We start from the raw sequence: 22,500 nt of genomic DNA, 5'->3' as shown, positions 1-22,500 counted from the left end.
GAGTGCTTCAGGGGAACAGAGGTTTACTGCTGCTTATGCCAAGTCTATTTGCATTGTTAGTATCACAACAGGTAGTATACTTGCTTTTGATGCAGAAGGCTGTGGGTTCTACTCCCACAGTATGCAGTTGGATTGCTGATACTGTACTGTGTTGTACTTTAAAGGGGTGGATACTGCAGTCCTGAGAATGTCCTCCTTTGGAGGAGATACCTAGTAACTATGAACCTGTTGTCAGTTTGCAACCCATTCCCTATTGCAATATTACTAGCTTATCATTTTTTTAATATAACATAAGTTTATTCTTCAAGGGCAACAAGCACTTTGTTTATAGATGAAACAATGAAGTATAAAATTGTTTGCTAGCAGCAACCTCTTCATTAGTTACAGATCTCTTTAATGTGCAATTATTTAGATGGCTATTACTTCTGCAGAGATTTTGCATATTTACTGATATTGGTAGAGTGTAATGACCGACGTTTGAGTAGACTTTAATGATGGAAATGTTCTGAATTGGGCAGTTTTGGCATTACTGGTTCATAAATGTTGTTTCATTGTTTATTAAAAGAATGTTTAAAACTACAAATTTAAAACACATTCTAACAAGTGGTGCTGTATTATACAAGGAATATAACTGAATACAATCAGAAAGGTGAAGCAAAGAATAAATACATGTATGCATGGCCCTAAAAATCTGTCCAAGGCGCTTATGGTTTGAAAACAGCCCAAAGGTAAACTTAGCCCTCCACTGACCAGATGCATTTTCCATGAATGTGGATTTTCTTGTCATTTCAATGAATATGAATTTTAAGGGCAGAGAGGTTTACTGCTCATGCCAAGTCTGTTTTCATTGCAAGACTGTATTGTTTGTTTAGCAAACGGCTATCTGTTTGTGCTATTATATTTCAGTATCTGTAGAAGCAAATAAGAAAACAATATGCACACTGATAGATTTGAACAGTGTGTATGGTAACTAGTGAGAAATAGCCAAACACTGGAATGACTGAGGAGGGGGCTGCTGCTTGGGGCATGTAGGGGGTTACTGCAGGGGGGGTTGCTCGGGCGAGCAGTCTATTAACCTGCCTAGGGCCCTATTTGATCATGATCTAGCTCTGGTATTTAAAGCAGGAAATATGTATGCAAAGGTAGTTGCAGTTTAACTACATTACAAGGTATCTTTTTCTTCATATGCATTTAAATAATTTAAGGAAATGACTGGAGTGGCTTTCTTGGGGAGTGGCCTACCTGTGGGAGTGAGTCGAATAGGGGTGTTTCATGAGTATGGTGTGGGTGGGGCTTAAGGGGCACTGGAGCACTACTTCACCTAGGGTGCCATTTCGGCTAAGGCCAGCCCTGTCTACTGTATGGAAGCATTGTTGGCCCCATTGTGTTAGGTACAAACTTTTCATGAGAACACATACCGTATCCAACCCAACACTGTTAGGCTACAAGTGTGGTACTGCTGAGCAATGTTTTTGTGTTGGTCTGGCATTGTGTCAGGCTAAATTACTGAGGTGTGTCACGTAATGTGTTAACCCAGCAGTGTCAGGCTTTACTGCTGACTAACGTTTGGCAGTATTATAGGACAAGCTGCTTATGCCATTCTATTGATTAATATTTAACAACATGAGCATTCCAGTTATAACACATCATGGTTCCCTATTGTTTAAAGCTATGTAATATGACTCAGTTACGTCAGGCTGTGGTGATCATTGCTGTTTTTAGTAGAAAGGTTTTCTCTGTAGCATTTGGCTGAAGTAGTGCTTCATGTTTGGTAAAGTTACTGATGCAAAACTGTAATGCTGATTATTGTTACTAGAGTGACAGACCCATTGATGGAAAGCCATTTCTTTGGTAGCATGAAGAACTCTATATTGGTAGGCTGTGAAAAGGACTAGTTGTTTGGCACAATTCTGACTCAGCACAATCCCACTGATTTCCATGAATAGCTTGGTAGTATCAGACTATGTCAGTGATTGTGACATCAGCTGTGAGGAATATTACACTTTAACATTTTATTCCATCCCATGGTATATTTTACTCCATCAAAAGAATGCTACTGTACATCTATAGGGCTCAACTCATACACTGTTTGCATATTAAATGGAACACAATGAGTAGGAAAAGGTCAAGGGTCACACTTTAAGCATAGGCCTCTACTGTCACACACATTATGAAGTACATCTCTCACTTTAACTCTAAAAAAAAAAACTATTGCGAAATGAATACACAGTTTTTAACAACAAAGTTGTTTGGAAAAATCATTTAAGTTGAAGACCTACAATTACCAAGCATCGTGATCATTACTACAAATTATTCTACTCTTTTGCAATTGCAGTCTCACATTTGATCATGTGACACATTTGCCCATTTGCTATTCATTGCATCACAGACTTTGAAGAAAGTTTCAGAAGCATGATACCGTGCAACATCAACATAGAAGCCTTTGGGCTCAGTTGTGGGAATTTCACTAAGAAGCTGCGATTATATCCCAGTTTTAGTGAATGGGATACTATGCTTTATGGCAACCCAAGTTTTAAATTACTTTTACATTGTTGTAGTTTTGAATATAATAAAAATTTCCCTGAAAAATGCAAATGTTCATTTGTTTCTGTTTTACAAAGTCATATTGAGAACATCAAACAATGTATGGTAGAAAGAAAATCTCCAAAACAACATGCAAGGTGTGGCTTTAATATACTAATATTTTAATAAGTTGTTTTTGCATTGGGGCTCTGCTCTCCTTCACCACACAGAATAGGAGACCATGCTCTGCTTACTAGTTATGCTTACCCCAAGGGTGCGATGCTTCTGTATAAAAAAGAACATTTGTTTTCAAGCAAAACTAAATTTCCTCTACTCAGAGGTAGTGTGACCTTGGAGTTAGTATATGTAAACAGCAAGAGTATGGGGATGCATCACGCAAATGTGAGTATCAGGCATCATAGACCCCCTGCAAGAAAAATATTTTTACTTACGTTTCAAAAAACAGACTTAAATGCTTTACACTAACTGCACAGATTTCAGTGTTCACACTGTGTTTGTATATGCCCTTATCAATCATGCCTCTCAACGTCTTAGAGCAAAAATTCTGGACAAAGAATATAATGATGGTGTTGGGGCAAATACCCAAATTTTGGGACAGATTTTAAATATTGATCATATAAACTTAGTTGACAGAATGACAGACTTTCTAAAGCAATGCCTTTTGGCTTTTGCTGGTTAGGGATCGCTACAGCAGATCACTGGTCCACAAACTGATTGGCAGTGGTGTTTTTACGGTGTCGAGTTTCTAGTCCGGCACCCAACCTTCACAGAAGGCACACACATACACACACACACCTACCTGCATGTCTTTAAAACTCAATAGGCCACAGGGCGGACATGCAAACTCCACCCAAAAAGAGCTTCAGCCGAGAATCAAACTGGAGAACCTCTTGCTGTGAGGCAACAATGCTAACTGCTGCACCACTGTGGCCGACAGAATGACAGACTTTCAATTAGTATGCTTTTTCTGAAGGACATGAAGTGAGTTCTCAGATGGAAGAGACTGAGACTGACAATCTAAAGTTCTGGACTCAGTTCCAGCATAGAAGCCTTAGGTTAGGTGTTGGCATAATGGTTAAGGTGCTTACTCCTCAAACAGAAGCATATCTCTCAACCTCTTAGATGAAAAAAATCTGGACAAAGCCAAATATAACTGGGGGCAAAGGCCAACAAATAGAGACACACCTTAAATATTGCTCTTACAATCTTGTTGACAGAATAACAGGTTTTGCATTAGCACAATTTTTCTGAAGGGTATGAAATCTGAAACTCAGATGTCTGTCATTATTTTCTGACTTCAACACTCAATGATTTGCCAGAAAACCACAATTTTATAAGAAATGGACCAAAAATATGAGGCAAAAATCTGGACATTCTACGAAAATCTGTACAGTCAAGAGGTATGGACTCAAGGTCCACAGTTTGATTCTCACCTTTGATCATTGTGTTTTTTTTTAGGTAGTTGTCTAATAGTCTGCAGACTGATTGCCTAGTATTTATCTTTGAATTCTGAAACTCAAATATCTGTCATTATTTTGTGACTTCAATGCTCAGTAATTTGCCCCAAAACAACAAAATGTATGATGAACAAACCAAAATGAATAAGGCACAAATATGGACAGATGAGAGGCAACTTCAGCTCAGGAAATATGATTTATAGCAGTCCTAGTAAAAGCATATTTCTCAATTTACTTATCTTGTAAACTTATATAATATTTAAATTAAGCTCTAAACTGGCATACATTTAAATATGGCTACATGTTATTAACTCAAAGATTCCTCTGATATTTAGTATTTGACTAAACAATTTGTCATGGCATAACATCTCTGCTATCATCACCTGCTAGTATAGAATTATAAATCTTTATACTCCTGAATTTCTAAGTATAAAAGCAGTGAGTGCAATATTGTACTTCTGGTGTTAGAAGTCCAACTACAGCAGACTTTGGCAATTGCAGATTTCATAACTTTAAGCTTGGCATCATGACAGTCAACAATGTAACTATTGTTGCTGTCAGGGGTCGTATGTACAACAATATGGCTATAATCTTGGTGGTAATACTTGGAATCTTTGTCTTGTACAGCAGCATATGTTTCAGACACTCAAGCAGCTCCATGCTTAGAGAAAAAAAAAAGGAAACATTCTATAGGAAACACGTGTGCAACTGACCAACAATAGAAATGAACAGCAGAGACAGAAGCTGTCATGTTCAGGCAAACGTAAAGATGGTGCAGAAAATATCATAGAATAGAGTGATCTGGAAATGAGAACATATATTTTTTTACCAAAGTAAAACCCATTTTCCTTGTTCGATGGTTTGAAGAATAACCCCGTGGCTCTTGCATTGACATTGGCTCCTTCTTGGATTAGGATTTCTGCAATCTTTTGGCATCGTCTTTCAATAGCAATGTGAAGGGCTGTCTGACCTGAAACAACAAGAGCTGGCTTTAGCTAGAGCTATCAATGTCTTACAGGCATGCAGAAAGATAATACTAGAGTGTCATATCAAGTTGTGTTTGGGAGCTACTGTGATGTGTAGACAAGCTACAGAATATAACATCATATACACTTCTGATACACAAGGACTGGAATATAATTTATACTTCCTGCCTTTTGGTAGGGATTTTACAAAATGCAATGAGATTGTGACAACCTAATGTGGGTGGCAGATTTTCACTCCTCCTTGGGTACAGCATACACTGCACCTGGTCTTGATGTGTGTAGATATTTTGAATATATGATATTCTTACTGCATAATTTTTGTCTGTATTTCCCCCTTCTCTTAGCTCTTTGAGCAAAACATTAGTCTATATTGTTTAATTTTAAGCTCCAAACATTAACCTGTGTAATTTAGTATTCGGCCTTGCGTGTTTCTGCAAAATACTTTCAGCAACTGTACTACTGCCTAGATTATATGTAGCGAGACTTCCCAAGTAGTTTGTTTAGTTTTGAGTCGAATAATGCTTCTAGTGCTTATTTTAGTTTATTACTATGAAATCAGCAGCAAAGTGGTTTTCTGTCCAGGCCTGAGTATGCTACCAGCTCTTAACTCTCACTTTTAAAATTCTACACATTCCTGAATGTTGTCAAACTCTCAGAAACAAGCTAAGAAAAAAATATCTCCTTACTTCTTAAAAAGAGAGTCAAGGAGAAGTTACCTTTATATGCTGCAGGCTAAAATATCTTAAGGCTGAGGATAAAAAAGCTTCTCCAAACTAGCACCAGCCAATTGAAACCATCGGCCCTCAGGTATTTATAAACTCTTAAACTTCCAGTTCTGGAAAGCACTCTGTAAGCATCCAGTTCTGAAAAGAACTCTGTAAGCATGTTAAGGACTCTTATGTCTGCACCTGTTTTGGGGATAGGGTATAAGTCACTGTGTCATTGCTAAATCAGTATTACATCTTCCTTAAGTATTTCAACCCATATGATTATTCTGTTGTGATATATTCTTTATGAATATAACTGTTATGCATTTAGCTGCAATGTAAATTCTTTACAATTCAAACAAAAACCTGTATGTATTACTTTCTATTTTATGTTGCATTTGCCTTTTTGTGCCTGTAAAGGGTCATTTGATCTATCCACCTAGCTAGTCATTAAGCTATAAATAACAAAAAAAAAAATGAAGCCCAGGCCTTTTTTATTCTTTTATTAATAGTGACATATATAACTAACCCAATTAATATTTTAACTGTAAAATTTTGACGAGAAAGGCAGTTGAGTGTTGCACTCCTTTTACTTTCTGCCATTTCCAGATGCACACTAAACATCAACCTTCTGCCATATATAGAACTGTGCTGCTAGCTAACCTTCTTGCTACAGATGCTGGGACCATCCATAATGTCACCCCTACCCTATGCACATCCACTACTCAGGACATGACATCGAACCTAAATGCTGCCACCACAGTTGCTGTGGACCTTGTACTCTGCCCTGTATGCTGCAGGATCTAGTGTTTGCCTGTTCAGCTAAGGAAGATCTGTTACCTTGTGCTGGATCCTTCCTTAACTTACCCCTACTTTCAATACCCCATATCTATCTTGCTGCATTTGCTGCACATTTGGAGGTGATGAATAAGCAGCCATTCTGAATGAGACTGGCATACAGTTTCCAGGTGTTAGAAAACCTTGAACCAAAGAGCTAGGCTGTTCATTTATATATAAAACTAGTATTGACTATTTAGGCACTATCCTTGTATCACTTAGCAGATGTTATCATTGAATGAGGTGCATGGTCTGGTGGCTTTAAAGATCTGAAGTCCTACAATATGAAGGAATACACTCATAGGAATATGCTCCTGTAGTTCTGAAGAGCACTCTACTACATGTACAACCCAAAACCTAGCGACTGACACCCTATACATGATATACTCTTCGTGTAACTTTCGGTGTTGTTCCTTAATACCCAGCAGTCTGCAGCCCACGTTTCACATCTCTCCTTTGTAATTACTATCATATAATTCATCTATCTTCACACAATCTGGTGTTCCCATATGTGGCCCACGTTTTCCCATCAATGTATGGACATACAGCTTTTCTAGCCTTTCCTCATACCATAGTCTCTATTCCACCACATATTTTTGATGTGTAGATAAACAATTAAAAATTGCTCCCATATTTGACTTCATAACATTTTATTGAGACATGTATCCTTGGAAATGAAACAAGATAATGGTCTATTTACACTATGTATATTTCACTGTAGGAAGAAGAGAGATAGCACAGAGAAAATAAAGTAGATTTAGTGGATTAGTAAGTGGATGTAGGGTTGAAGTGAGAGACAGAAAGAGATGAGCTATAGGGGATGATAGGAATAAGAAGTTAATATGGTAAATAATCTGGAACGTGTTTGAAAAAAGTGTTGTTAGAGTAGAAACAGAGAACAAGAGGGAATCTGCATTTTAAGTAATGATGTCATGTTTGAAACATTTACAGGTAGCATCTTTCAAAAAAAAAAAGTTTTGTAGTTAGTTACAGATATCATGGAAGAAGGGGTTTGATCTAAGATTTAATTGTAAGGATTCTCATTTTTGGGGAGCCATAGAGGAGAAGATGTGATTTGTACTGTGAATCCTCTTCTTGGAGTAAATACAGAAGGAGTAGAAAGAGATTCAAATGATAGATATTAACTAGAATGGATAAAGGAGTGTCTTCAGCAAAACCTCGTGTAGACTGCAGTTCAGGGTAGTTGAGATGCAATTCAAAAATAATACAATGTTATTGACTGTGATTGATCGATTCAGAACAGTACACAAGTTTGAAAGTGTAGTCTTATGGAAAACAGAGAAGAGGAGGGACCAAATTATTCAGAGTGATATAAAAGGACCATGGCAAAAACCAACAGGATGCTACAATGGTTAGCTAGTGAATGCAATACTGAAGTGATTAAATCATCCTTTCATTGCAAGTGCACTCTTCCCAGTTCTTGCTACTGAGAAAAAAACAAAGAATGGATAAAAGTTTGCAACAGCTGGTTACTAAAATACTGAGAAGAATGCGTATGAGGAGGCAGTTAGACAAATGAGCTTCTGTGCCATGGAAGTGACCAAAGAAGGAGGAGGAGGAGATATAATATTATGTTATTCAGTTCATTGTTGGGGGGGACTGGAACATATAGATCTGAAGAGGAAGCACAGGAGTGGAGAAATGACAAGAAGCAATCTTAAGTTAACTTAAAATGAAATTCTATCAAAGGGATGGCACTAGGGCCCAGGGATTCATTGGCTAAGGCAGTGTGAAGTATAGAGGTTCAAGGCTATAGGAGAAAGTTGAAAAAAGAGGAGTGGCAGGGAGTAATGGCCACAAAGTAATGCCCTTCCCTCATTGCACAGACCTACTGTATATTATTGCCAATAGTCCTCTCATTGCATTCCCTTGCTATAAGCTTTTGCTTTAAATCTTGCATTTTGGAGAGACATTCCATGATAACAAATGCTTGACCAGTCTGGAATTTAAGAATATTTTCTTTCATAAATCTTTGACATTGGAGTTTCATCTCCACATCTTATATTGCCTCCAAAATTAATTATTTCTATCCAGAATAGTAGACACCTGTCCCTTTCATTTTCTGATTCATTAAAAATTAACAAATCTTTGACACTTTTGAAACTGAAGTACCTAGAGAATATACTTGTTCTATTTCTCCCCCTCTCAACAGCTTTATAACTCCACCTTCCTAGTCTCTCTTGATAATCTCTTTATGAAAGAGGTCTTTAGTCTTGAGATACTTACAAAACTCCCTTTTGGGAATAATGAACTACTGTCTTGCCTTGTTAAAGGTAAACATTCCCAAACATTCTGATGAAGCTTGGTGGAGCCGGGAGAAAGTGCTTAACCTGTTTGTTTGCTGCTGAATACTGCTGTGAAATAAAATTTTGTGTTGCTGATCCTGCTGTGGAATCACCTTCATTTTGGTGTTTGCTGTGGAATTATTAATTTGATGCACTGGTTTGTTGTTACTCTAGATTTGGCTCTGCTGTCTTGCCTGGCCGTGAGTTATTTTGCCTTTACACATTCCCAATCTGTCATAGTCAGACAAATTTATAACTCTGTATAGACCTTCATCCAATTCAGCTATATAATCAGTGACCCCACAAGCCTTATACATTGGGTTCCCTGAAAAGAGACTCCAACAGCTCCAGAATATTTATATGACTTACAACATGGAAAATACTATTCTATATTAGGTCCAGATGTACCTTTACATACTACCATATACCACCAAACATTTCCTTTAACTCCTTAAATTATATATTTTTTAGAGCAAACCATCACACCTTTCCATGTCCATCTCCTACCAAAGAGTTTTTTTACCTTCATACCTCCTCCAAATGTGGTTAAGGTCACAAGCAACTCCATATATCTGGAGAATTGTAGACTTAATCCCTTTTCTCTCCCTGGTTTAACCAACACTTGTATTACTGTAGACACTATCCATTCCGTATACCATTTGAACAGTATTATGAAGTTTTCCACCTTACAAAGAAATGGCAACAATGGGCAGATTCCTGATTTGGTATAATATAATCCTTCTGTACTTGCTTTTACATTTCCCATTAAAGGGTATGTTAACCTAATCCTGTTGTATTTGAATTTCCCAGCATTCCATTGCAACCCACAGTTCCTATTCCTTATAAAGACAGTCATGGTTGAAAAGGGCCTGCTAGCCACCCAGCAGGTTAACACATAAATGAATAAATAAGGGAAGCTGCTGTATTACGAGGACATATAATAGGCTTCACTCTGTTTATTGTAAGGCCTGATTACCCATTAGACTTCTATAACAATGCAAGCATGGCAAGGATTGATGCAATCTGGTTCTGAAATCAGGGGTCTAACACAATAATAAAGCAACTGTCTTCATATAATTTTATTTATAATTTTGTGCCTCCAGCCTTTACTCATGCAACTTATTGTTATTCTCTGACCACCACTGCCAAGTACTCTAGACATTACAAGAAAGAACAATGGGAATAGTGGGCATCCATGACTGAAATACCTTTGTAGTTCAAGTGTCTGCAAAAGCCTCCATTAACCATGACTGAAGATTTGGCCCCATATACAAGATTTTTATTTTCTGCAAACCTTATTAAGATGGTCTTTTGTTTTCTAAACCCTTCCCAAAGTAACTCAATAGCATGGTATAAAAATGCCATTTTAAAAAGTAAAAAAGTGAAATACAAATCAGAATCATCCTATCACGTCTGCAAAAATCCAGTAGATTTCATGCATCATGTTCTCTTTATGTAGTTTAAGGAATCCTACCTGGTCTGCATGAATGACCTCTTCCATCCCCCTCTTGATTCTGTTGAAAAATACTCTTGCTTATCATCATCAGTTGCCATGACACTTGGTGGTAGCAATTTTGTGATGATGTATCAAAGAAAATGTCTTCAATGGTCAATAGAACAAAGACAGTTCAATGAATGTCACTTCCAGGTAGTCAAAAATAATTTTTGTTTTTTGAAGCAGTCTGAGCCCCAGTCAACCTCCCATGCAGAGGAGACCCCAAACCCTCCTGACTTATATATACTAAATTAGCTGCACTATAGTGAGAAGAAAAATAAATGGTTCACAATCACATGAATCAGCTTTTGACAAGCTGTCTTTTCAGTATTGTTCATAGCACAAACTGCTGTCAGTCACCTATCTGGCTCCCATAATAGTTAGTTGGACATTTTATTTTTTTTTTCATGGTTTTAAAGAATCACTAATAGACCTTCTAGAATAGATGTCAGAAATACACAATTCTTTATTGCTACATTCAGTGTTAGTGCTAGCATCTAAGGTCCTCATCAAAATTACTTATCAAGATTAAGCATGAGATCATCCTGCCCACAGGTTGTTTCCTTACTCTTCCTCAGCTGTTTTACCCGTCTGCACTGGGGTAACTTCCTTCACCATCACTATTACTTTCAATTGAAATGGACTTCCTATGGCAGTCTACCCTTCTTGATCTTCCTTCTCCATCCATTTCTTGTGGTGACATGCTGTAAGGCTTCCGATAAAATTCCATAATCTTTAATATTTTGTTCTGTTTTTGATGTGATAATTTGAGGACAGAGAGATGTGCCACATTCTTAACATTAAGTTAGATGCAGTCAAGGTGGCACAAGCCCCACAAAGGTATGTTTAGTGTTGTCTCTTATTTATGATTTTTATTGAAAAGATATCAAGGCACAGCTAATATCTGGAAAGCATGCAGTCTGGGGATGTGTGAGTGGCATTGCTGTTGCTTGTAGACTATGTTGTCTTCTTCTTTTTGACTGACTGTGATTTTCAGCATGTAGTACTGTGGTTCACTTCTAACTGTGAAACAGCTGGAGAAAATCAGGGCTAATGGCTCTGTCTTAAAAGAAGAATGGATTGCTCTTTGTAGGTTGGAGGCAGCAGTTACCTCAGGTAGGTGAGTTTAAACATCCTAGGTTTTTTTTCATGAATGAAGGTAGGAAGGGGTTGGGGTATCACTCAGATGATGGGTGCAGGTGTTGTACTCAATGGCGTTGGTGAAACAAAAACTAAGCCAAAGAATGAAGTTCTCATTTCACCAGTCAGTATATGTAATTATCCTCATCTGTGGTTATGAGCTTTGGGTAGTGACAGAAGGCATTAAATCATGGATGCAAAGGTAAAACTGAGGTTCCTTTACAGAATAACTGGTTTCACTCTCCATGATAAATTGAGGAGTTTAGCAGTCTGGGAAGGTGTCTGAGTTCAGCCCACTGCTGTTCCTCCATTTTGGAAGGCATCAGCTGAGGTGGTTTGAGCACCTTTTGAGGATGCTTCCACAACAGGAGAAGCTTGTGCTACTTGGTTGCTGGAGTGCAGTCCCTCCATCCTTTTGGTTAAATAGTACATGCTTTAATATATTTCATTTATTAAATAAGTATAAGAAATGTGAGTCTCACAGCTTGCACTAGCTTCTGACACCTGAAGACGTGTACATTGTTGCATAAGTTACAGGGTGTGGCTCATGGTACTGTACTGTTGGGCTGCATTGAGTTATATACTTTTTGTTCTGATAAAATAGTATATGTTCCCTTTTTCAGAGCTTGAAACTCTGCAGATATGCACTTTTGTGCATGCACATAGTTCCATTTTCTAAAAGAAAATTACATAATCAGCTGACTCAGCTGGGGTAAGTTTTAAAATAGCCCAGCATTATTGTTGACACCCCTGTAGAGAAGTAAAGAACAAAGCAGTTATACCTTATTACAGGTGCTTCTGTCATATTAGGGGTGTACAGATGACATTTCAGTGGGGACCGTCAGGGCTGCTAGAAGAAGCAATGAACAGCTTTTCTTATTTGCTCAGGCTACATTAGATGGCTGATGCCTGAGGTAGCCTGACTCAAACCAGAAAGGAAAAACATGTAGGTATCAGATGCAAGCATGTGGAATTTATTATTTTTTTTCATTTTAAATAGTTTTTGATTAAATAGTACTACCTGTGATCTTTAGAAGGCATCACTGTTAACTCAGACTGCCTGCATTTGTGATACAATGTGTGTGTGTGTGTGTGCGTGTGCATGTGTGTGTATGTGCATGTGTGTGCATACACGCGCGTGTGTGTGTGTGTGTGTGTGTGTGTGTGTGTGTGTGTGTGTGTGTGTGTGTGTAGGGGGATTACAATGGGTTGCACTACAGGGTTCCACTGAGCCAAACTATATTACTGTAACCATTGTTTAGGTATTCATTTGGTTGCAATCATCTGAGGTGTACACAGTCATACAATTGGCTGTAACTGATGCTGACATTGGTGAGTAAGTGTGTGTATTCATTCATAGATGTGCAAGTGTAGGTGGTGGCTGAAAAATTGCTGTGGCTAGAATTTTTTTTAGATTTATTACAAATATTTGAAGTGTACACAACCAAAGTGGTTATACATGTTGGATACATTTTTTTGTCAATAAAAATGAGCCTGACTGACCTCACTGACATTTGCTCAAGTTAAACATTCTTTATTCTGATAATGCAGAACTAATGTACATTTCTAAGACTCAAGTTAGAATAATTAACTGTGGCTACAATTTCTGTAAAACAAATGTGAAATTTAGTTGTGTTGTAATTTTTATTATAACTGAACATCTGATGTGTGCACAGTCAACAAAGTAGTTACATTTGCTGAGTTCTGTGGTAGTCTATGGATGACAGTGATTGATCTTGTTGTCATTTGCACAAGTTGAAACAATCATTTTATGGCTTTCCTGGGCCACTGTGTATTCTTGTGAAGCAAGTTGGAATACTTTACTGTGATTAGTGTTTGTGTGAAACAAATTTGAAAGAAATTACTTACTTTTATCACCAGTCATCTGAGGTATATAGAGTCAACAATATGGTTTAATTACAGGATAAAGGGGCCTTTTCTGTGGATAACTGACACTGCTGTTATAGTCAGTTTAAACAGTCAATAATCTGACTTAGCAGAACCAGTGCGCATTTGTGTGCAGCAAGCTGGAATACTTACTGGTGTCCTATTTTTTAAACACAATCAGACAATTGAAGTGTGCTCTATCTGATAGGTTCAGGAGCTGTCTGTGGAGGAAAATGACTGTGTGCATGTGCAAGGGTGGGGAAGTTGGCCATCATTTCTTTCAATTTCTATGACAATCAAACATCAGAATTGTAGATAAGTGTCTATCTTTGGTGACCTGAACAGGATGTATGCAATATCATGACAGCAACTAATCATATGCACAGTGGCACAGTGGGAGTATTGCTATTTCATAGCACTTAGTTCTCTTGTTAAATTCTTGTCTGTGATTCCTTGTGAGGGGAGTTTGCATGTCCTCCCTGTTTCTGTACAAAAATTTAGCCAGGCGATCTGGTTTCCCGCTACTTCCAAAGACACTGTATAGATGAATTGGCATTTCTCCAGTATGCCTGGATGTAAACATGCAAACATGCAGTGTTTGTGTGTGTGTGTGTGTGTGTGTGTGTGTGTGTGTGTGTGTGTGTGTGCATGTGTCTGTGCACTTGTAATAGGCCTCACTTGTAAGGGGCAATGTCAAAGTGTGTGTGTGTTTAAAACATCATCAATTTGGCCTGTGAAGGTGGGAGTGCATACAATTCTTCTGATTAGCAGGAAAACAAACAACAGTTAACAACTAATCGTATTGCAAAAATAAGGCATTAAATGCATCATAGAACATTCAGGTCCCAGGAGCTTTTGGATGCCAGCATAACCCCAGACCACTAGCTGTATAAATGGATTATGACACAGGGTTGGGGGGGGCCACATATTCAACCTCTGCACTGGGGCCCACCTAGTCTAAAACTGGACCTGCTTACTATTGTACACAGAAAGTAACTATAGCTTGTGTGGTATATCCGTGGACAGTGTGGTCACTACTGTTTTTTTAAAAGGTGGTTCATCTTTCTAACATTCCGTGATATGACTATATATGTGACGGTGGGATGTACCATCCAAGTATAAAACACTTCTAAAGATTGCCATGTTTAGATATCCCAACACTAATATAAGGTTGCTAGATTCTTGATGAAGAAGGAAAACAAAAACAAATATACTGTAATGAGTCTCTCCTGTCTCCTTCTCTTGCTTTCAAAAATAAATACGCTTTTTTCTAGTCTGACTAATCTGGTCAACATAACTGTAAGTAAATAAACAAATGAGGCACTGGAGATTTGAGGCTTTTAGCAAACTGTTATTAGAAGACAATGAGAAACAAAGTCATTTTAATTGCCCCAGGGCAGATAGCCTAGTATGAACCTATGAATATGGCAGCTCTACTATCTGAAGACACAAATTCATTTAAAAGTACTTATGCAACACTGTGGTTTTATAACATACCTACCTGTGTCATACCACATGTACTCACTAAAACACACATTCTTAAAACCTATAAAAAATAACAATAGAAGTTCCATCACCCACCCACATGCACATTGACTAGCTAGATCACTCTCTGACAAAAGTATGCAATATTAACATGTGCTTATGTAGTGCATTTTAAAACAGTTCCTTTACTACTTTTCAAAAAAGGGTTCCAAGGTTTCATTGCAATCAAGTTCTAGCCTTAGAAAGCATTGTAATGTCTGACACAAGATGAACTGCAGATGTCTTTCCCAAAAAAATATAGTTATAATAAGTCCTCTCAGGTTAAATCACATTTGGCCAATAAGTCTATTTCCTTGGGCCTGCTGTGTCCTATAGAATCCGGTTGTCTTCAGTGTTTAATTCATTCAACAGGCTGTATCTACTTTATATCAGCAAAGGGTTTCTGTAACTGAAATGAGTTGCAACAACTTGTCTCAGTTATATAAATCCCAGGCCTCGGGGAAAAGTCTAACCCCTTTTCTGTAGTTTTATCCATAAACAGTATCCTCCACTAACCATCCTCAAGCCAGGTTTTCATGTGCTGGAATTACTGGACACACTTCTTCCCATGTAGTCTTTTCCATTAATATTCTTCATTGAGATTCTAGCTGGTGGCCAACATGCGACTCAGGTGGACTTCCTCCTGGTAAAGAAAGGGCAATGGCATAGAATCAGTGATTGTGGTGTCATCCCCAGTGAAACAGTCAGCCCACAGTATAAACTACCTGTTGCCCATATCAGCTGCAAGCAATGGTCATTGAAGACTCTAAGGTTAACAGAGACCAGGCTGAAGACCTGGAAGTTGAACCTGGAAGTTGACTGGAGAGAAAGTACAACAGCTCAAGGAATTACTCAGGGCTCTAGCACCCCAAGAGGAGGAGTAGGTGGAATTGGAGAAGACTGGCAGTGCCTCAAAACAGCATGTGTGAGGACTACAGAACAGATATGTGGCCAAGTCAGGTATTTAAAGAAGGTACATAAGGACAGCAGGTGGTGGAATGCAGACGTCCAGAAAGCCATCAGAAGAGAGAAAGAGTGAAGGAATAAATGTGAGGTAGGAAAGACGGACTGGTTAAGAAGGAATTCTGGTTGGCTAACAAATAAGCTGAAAAAGGAGTTGCAATAGCAAATAATAGGGCATAAGAGGCACTCAACCAGCTTCTGGAAAGGGACTCAGTAGGTGGCACAAAGAAACTACATCAGGTTGCAAGACAAAGACAGAAAGATAAAGAAGATAGTCAGGCATCCTTCATAAGGAATGCCAGCAACAACCTGCTCACCAGTCCACAGGACATCAAATGCAGATGGAAGGAGTACTTCTTGCAGTTTCTGAATAAAGAACACCCCACAGAAGCTGTATTGCACCAGACATAGCCTATGATGAGAGAAGAGGAGCCCACCCTAGAAGAAGTAAGAAAAGCACTAAGGAAAATGAAGTCAGGGAAAGTAGCAGGCTCGGACAAGGTCACAGCAGATATGATAAATATGCTGGGTGAGCTAGGGGAAAAATGGTTCCTTAGGGTATTAATAACAGTGTGGAGAGAAAGGAGTATCACAGATAACTGGAGAATAAGCACACTCATGCTAGTGTGCAAGAACAAAGGGAACATCCACAACTGTTGGCAGTACAGAGGTTTCTAATTCCTGTCACATTGCATGAAAGTTGTGGAGAAGGTGACTGATAAATAGATATGCAGAGTAATAGAAATTAAGATGGGAAATGAGCAGTTTGGATTCAGATCAGGATGAACACAACTCACCTGATGTTTGCAGTGAGACAGATAGTTGAGAAGAAACTACAGATGAGGAAAGAGTCCAACTGGGCATTGCTAGACGTGGAGAAAGCATATGACAAGATCTCAAGAAAGCTGATTTAGTACTGTGGTGGTTTAAACTCCTAGAAACATTGCTAGAATTAGTGCAGGCTACATACAAGGACCCAATGACTCAAGTATGATTAGTGTTCAGTCTCAGAGAGGGGTTCCAAGGGGGAGTGGTTGTGTAACAGGGCTCAGCTCTGAGCCCACTGCTGTTCATACTGGTGATGGATTACATTAGCAAACAGGTTAGAGGGGAGAGATCAGCAAAATGTCTGTATGCAGATGATGTGACTTTAATTACCCCACTATTAACTGGGAATCCTATATGACATCAAATGTACATGCACAGAGATTCCTGGATTTTGTAAACACAAACTTCCTGGACCAGACAGTCAATACACCAACCAGGGGTGCAACCATACTGGATCTGGTCCTCACTGATATGGGAGAGTGCTGCACACCCCCTACCAAAATGCCATCCCTCATAAGGTCAGACCACAAAATGGTCTCCTTTGAAATAAAAATAAAACCTGGACCCCCAGCTCAACCGGAAATATTCAGGAACTATTCTAAGGCTAACCTCCTGCTAATACGTGAGAAACTGGCAAAATGTCAAGCCCCTATAAACCCCGAGAACACTTCTGCTTAGGCAGAACTGTTCACAGAAACCTTGTACAAGCATGTTAATAGCTGCATAGAGGCAGCTGTAACCACTGGGAAGAAATACAGAGCTAACTCAAAAAATACACCATCCTGGTGGAATCACAAAATCAGTTGATGTATAACAGGAGGAAGAAAATCATGGCAAAATTTAGGAGGTGCAGCACCCAGAAGGATAAAAGCAGACATCCACGGTGGTGCAGCAGTAGCGTTGTTGCCTCACAGCAAGAGGTTCTCCTGTTCGATTCTCGGCTGGAGTGTGGGAGTGCCTTCTGTGTGGAGTCTGCATGTCCTCCCCGTGGTTGGGTGGGGGTTCGAAAGACATGTGTAAATGGGTGTGCCTTCGTTGAAGGATGAACGTTGAGCTGGCACCTTGGCATTTGTGAAAATCTACTGCCAATCATTAGTAGACCGGAGTTCCGCTGTGGCGACCCCTAATTGGGAAAAGTCGAAAGACAACAACAACAACATCAAACTAAGCAAAAAACTCAGAGGACAAATAAAGTCTACCAAAGCCAAATTTCAGGTAAGCTTGGCCTCCAAGGCTAAGGACAACCACAAACCATTCTTTAGCTATGCCCTCAACCTCAAAGACAATACACAATTGTGTGCAGAGCTCATTGTAAATGGAGCCACCAATACTGATCCAGAAGATATAGCAAACCTCCTGGATGATAAATTCAGCTCCCAGTTTACCCCTCTCTCCCCCTCAATCTTCCCTCAGGAAATATCATCAAATAGAATTCCCCCTACTATCACTAGATAACAGGTCCTTAATGCTCTCTCTAAGAGCAAGAACACTGCATCAATGGGCCCAGACAATATCCCAGGATGCCTTTGAAATAGCATGAAACATGACCTATCAGGGCTTCTGGAATTACTATTTAACTGTAGCCTCCAAAAAGGCTTTGTGCCTCATAAATGGAGAAAGGCAGGAGTCATCCCTCTACACAAAGGTAGGCCATCTACAGACCCTGGAAACTACAGACCCAGAAGTCTCACTAGTCTTATATGTAAAGTCATGGTAACTATCATATTGACATCGCACCCCTTAGAATTGACCCAGTAGTCGGGGACTTGGGAACACACACAGATAGTAATCTAGCCTTTGATCATCACGTGTCTACAGTGATAAGGAAATCATTCTATTGTTGCACAACTTATAAACAAAGGTATGGCATCTAAGTCCAAGGAAGTCATTGTTCCACTGTATTCGGCATTCATAAGACCTATCATTGAGTACAATGCACCCTTTGGTATGTACTTAATCAGGCATATCCAACAAATGGAACGTCCACAGAGGTTCTTCACTAAAAAAATACATGTCCTATGCAGACCGCCTGAAGGCCCTATCCCTGTATTCTGTCTCCTAAAGGCATTTGAGGGGAAGATCTATGCCTGGCACACAGGGCATTGTCAGACTCCACTCTGATGGACCTCCTGCATATCCACAAAACAAACAGTACCAGAATTACCCATTCTAAATACTTAAACCTTGCCTGTGATATAAATAGGACCTGCTGTAGAAATAGGTATGTATCCCAGAGACTACCTCATCTATGGAACAGGCTCCCCATCCATGTGAAGCAGAGTTCCTCCCTAACCCAATTCAAGTGCAACTTGGACAACTGGATGTGAAACCGGAAATTCATCCCTGGTTTGGCACATATGCCTTTAATGCAAACAGGTAACCTGTAAATGGTTCATCTTTCAGGCCCATGCTTACACTTATTAGGGGTAGAAGAAATAGACAGAGATTTGGGATGCATGGCTAGGCTTAGAAAGGCCCTTGTGGTCTTTAGCGTAGTAAACACCTATGAACCTATGTATAATTACAGGCAAACTCTGAGCAAATGATAGGGGAATGGAATGCAACTGAAGGCACATAGGATGAAATTAAGCATAGATAAGACAGTGGTAAAGGCAGCAAATCAAGGAAATCAGAAGAAGATGAGACCTGAGGTAGAATGGAAGATAGTGGAACAGGTAATAGCTTCAAGTATCTTGGAGGGGTGGTTGATGAGAAAGGAAGTCTGAATGAAGAAGACAAAGCTAGAATGATAGGGGCTGCAGTGTCAGGTGTAGTCTATGACAGAAGAATGCCCAAGAAGTTGAAAAGTAAGGTGTACAAAACAGTGATGTGACCAGTAGGACTGTATGGTCCAGAAACTTGGGCAGTAATGGCAGAGCAGATGAGAAAGCTAGAGGTGATAGAAATGAAGTGCCCCAGAAGGGTGATAGGATGAACACTGTGGGACAGATGAAGAAATGAGGACATAAGAGCAGAAGCCATACCTCCCAACTGTACCACATTAATATTTTTTTACCAAGTTTTGGGGTCCAAATAATGTGGTGCCACAATTCCCAAATGGTACCCCTTAATTTCTGAATTTCCCAGCTTTTTATTTTAAAAAATTTTGTTCGGTGTTTTGAGCTGACGTCATCATGTGCGTGATGACGTCAGCTCCGTGAAATGGCCTGATAGCCTGTCGGAATTGAGCAATTGAGGTGACGTGCATGTATTTCCGGCTGCTCCAGCAAGGTGCAAGGAAATGTGTAGCTGTAAGAAGCTGGATGGAATGGTGCTGGTTCCACGCCGTGAGGTATTTATTATGTGGCTGACTTCCGATTTGATGGCTGAGACTGCAGAGTGTGTGAATGGAAACCTAAGGCTGCAGAAACAAGCAGAGGACTTCGTAGATTTACTTCTTATGATGGCTGGCTGACTTCAGAGTGTGGAAACAAGCCACAAGACTTGCAGAGGTATTTATTATGCTTATGGGGCTGTGTGTGTGTGGGGGGAGTTAAATGCCCTAGGTGAATATACCTGGTGGCTAGAGGTACTCAGGTTCAAACCTGTACCTTGGGTACAGGAAAGAAGACCCTAAAGTCCCTACCCACCACCACTTATGAAAACTTTCCAGATTTATGCCTCATATTTTTGTTCTGTTCCTCATAAAATCTACAAGAGCCTAAAGTCCATACCCACCACCAATTCTGAAAACTTTCCAGATTTATGCCTCATATTTTTGTTCTGTTCCTCATTAAATCTGTGTTTTTCAGGATTTTTGTGGCAAATCACTGAAGGACTGAAATCACTAAATAATGACAGGCATTTGAATTTCAGACTTCATATTCTTCAGAAAATAAGTGGTACCACAAAACCTTTTATTCCAGCAATTTTCTAAGTTTATAAGATCAGTATTTGAAATTTGTCCCTATTTTTGGGGATGTATTCCCCCATTATTGGCTTTGTCCAGGTTTATTGTGCTAAGAGGTTGAGAGCTATGGTGAGAAGTGAGAACTGAATTCATTAAATGATAGCCATTTATGATTCAGTCTTCAAATCTTTCAGGAAAGTGCTGATTTGGCATAGTGGTATGTTGCTCTGGCTGTAGTGCACAGGGTCCTGGGTTTAAGACTTGGGAGTAAAACGCATGGTGGTAACACAACATTTTATTCTAGCAACTTTCCAAAATTATAAAAGCCATGTTTAAAATGTGTCCCTGGTTTTTGGACTTTTGTCTCCCCCCAATACATTTTGGCTTTTTCTAGATTTCTTATAGGTTCATAGGTTCATAGGTAGGTACTAGGCTATCAGCCCTGGGGCCTATACAAGCCCAGCCAAAAAGGTACCCTGGCTTTTGCCACCCAAGAAAATTATTTTCCAGTGCCACTGTCGAGCAGAGCCAAAGAGGTGATCCCCGGGGTGAATTTCCTATTTCCCATCCAATCATCAAGATTTTTCTTGAAGAGTGTTAATGAAGAGCTTTGTTTGATATAGATAGGTAGTTTATTCCAGAGTATGGGAAGTCTCTGGGACAGGAATCTATCCCTCCGGCATGTTCTGTTTATTGTGGTGACAAGGTTTAGGCCCCTAGAGCATGTAGCTTGGAGTGATTGGGATTTCTTTAAGTGGAGCATGTCCAACAGCTCTGGGTTTGACATAGCTTTGTATGTTAAGCAGAGATCACCTCTGAGTAGGCAATATGCGATGGAGTAAAGCTGGAGTTTTTTGAGACGGTCTGCATACGGCATCTGTTTGAGGCCAGTAATCCTCTATGTGAGGTATTTCTGCAGCCTTTCCAGTTCTTGTAGATATCTTGTGAGGTACATACCAAAAGGGGTGTTGTACTCTATAATGGGTCTAATGAGTGATGAGTAGAGGGGAACAATGACCTCTTTTTTCTGGATGAGAAACATTTTGTGATGAGGTGTGCCATGTAGAAGGATTTCCTGACTACTGTGGCGATGTGATTATCAAAGGAGAGACTACTGTCCACCTGTGTCCCAAGGTCTCTTATCACACTTTTGTTGTTAAGTATACTACCACCTATGTTGTAGTTTATGGGTACAGAGTTTTTACTAAAGGGGATGACAATGCACTTTTTGGCACTGAGCTTGAGGCCTTGGCTTTGACACCAGGCATCTGTCTCAGTGAGGCCCTTTTGTAGGATGTCCACATCATTAGGAGTTTCGATTATGGCTCCTAGTTTGCAGTCATCTGTGAACTTCATTAGCCAAAGACCTTCTGTGTTAGCCTGTACTTCAGAGAAGTAGATACCAAACAGGAGAGGACCCAGGACTGAACCCTGTGGTACTCCACTTGTCACTGGTCTGAAGTCGGATTTGGAGTCTGCTACTTTCACAGTGTGGGTTCTGTCAGTGAGCCAGTTGGTCACCCATTTTGTGACATAGGGATTTATACCTAGTTTAGTGAGTTTATCTATAATTCCAGAGTGGGGGATGATGTCGAAAGCCTTGGCAAGATCTAGATAGGCTGTGTGAACCACCTTACCCTTGTCAACGGCTTTGATGACTGCTTCAAAGAAGTCTACAAACCTGAACTGGGTGGGGTCCAGAGTTTGGAGATTACCAATGTCTTTGTTTATAAGTTCCATGATAATACATTCCATGGCCTTGCAGACCAGGCTCGTCAGGCTAATGGGGTGGTAGTTCCCAGGGTTCGTGGTGGCTCCCCCCTTGTGGAGTGGGATAACCGTCGCTGTGCGCCATTCAGCAGGCACAAAGCCTGAGGTGAGGCTATGATTGAACATGGTACTTAGGTGGGGTGCCAGTTTGTTCTGTAGTTCATGTAGAACGCAGCCTGGGATGTTGTCTTGTCCCATGGATGCTG

At 39.6% G+C, this 22,500-nt stretch overlaps 1 protein-coding gene across 3 annotated transcripts in view; it reads right to left on the bottom strand.

The window, feature by feature from the left end:
• TRPV3 (transient receptor potential cation channel subfamily V member 3) overlaps positions 1-22,500 on the bottom strand; it is a 579,202-nt gene that overhangs the window by 313,024 nt on the left and 243,678 nt on the right. For all 3 annotated transcript variants that reach the window (XM_044080834.1, XM_044080833.1, XM_044080836.1), the window contains exon 6: positions 4,831-4,971. In XM_044080834.1, coding sequence (XP_043936769.1) covers positions 4,831-4,971 — 141 coding nt within the window. The remainder of the gene's footprint in view (positions 1-4,830; positions 4,972-22,500) is intronic.

Source organism: Protopterus annectens, chromosome 8.part0 (genome assembly GCF_019279795.1).
Source record: "Protopterus annectens isolate FY-2018-M chromosome 8.part0, PAN1.0, whole genome shotgun sequence".
NCBI classification, from domain to species: domain Eukaryota; kingdom Metazoa; phylum Chordata; order Ceratodontiformes; family Protopteridae; genus Protopterus; species Protopterus annectens.
The sequence above is the reverse complement of the archived record's forward strand: the minus strand, read 5'-3'. Positions and strand labels throughout refer to the sequence as shown.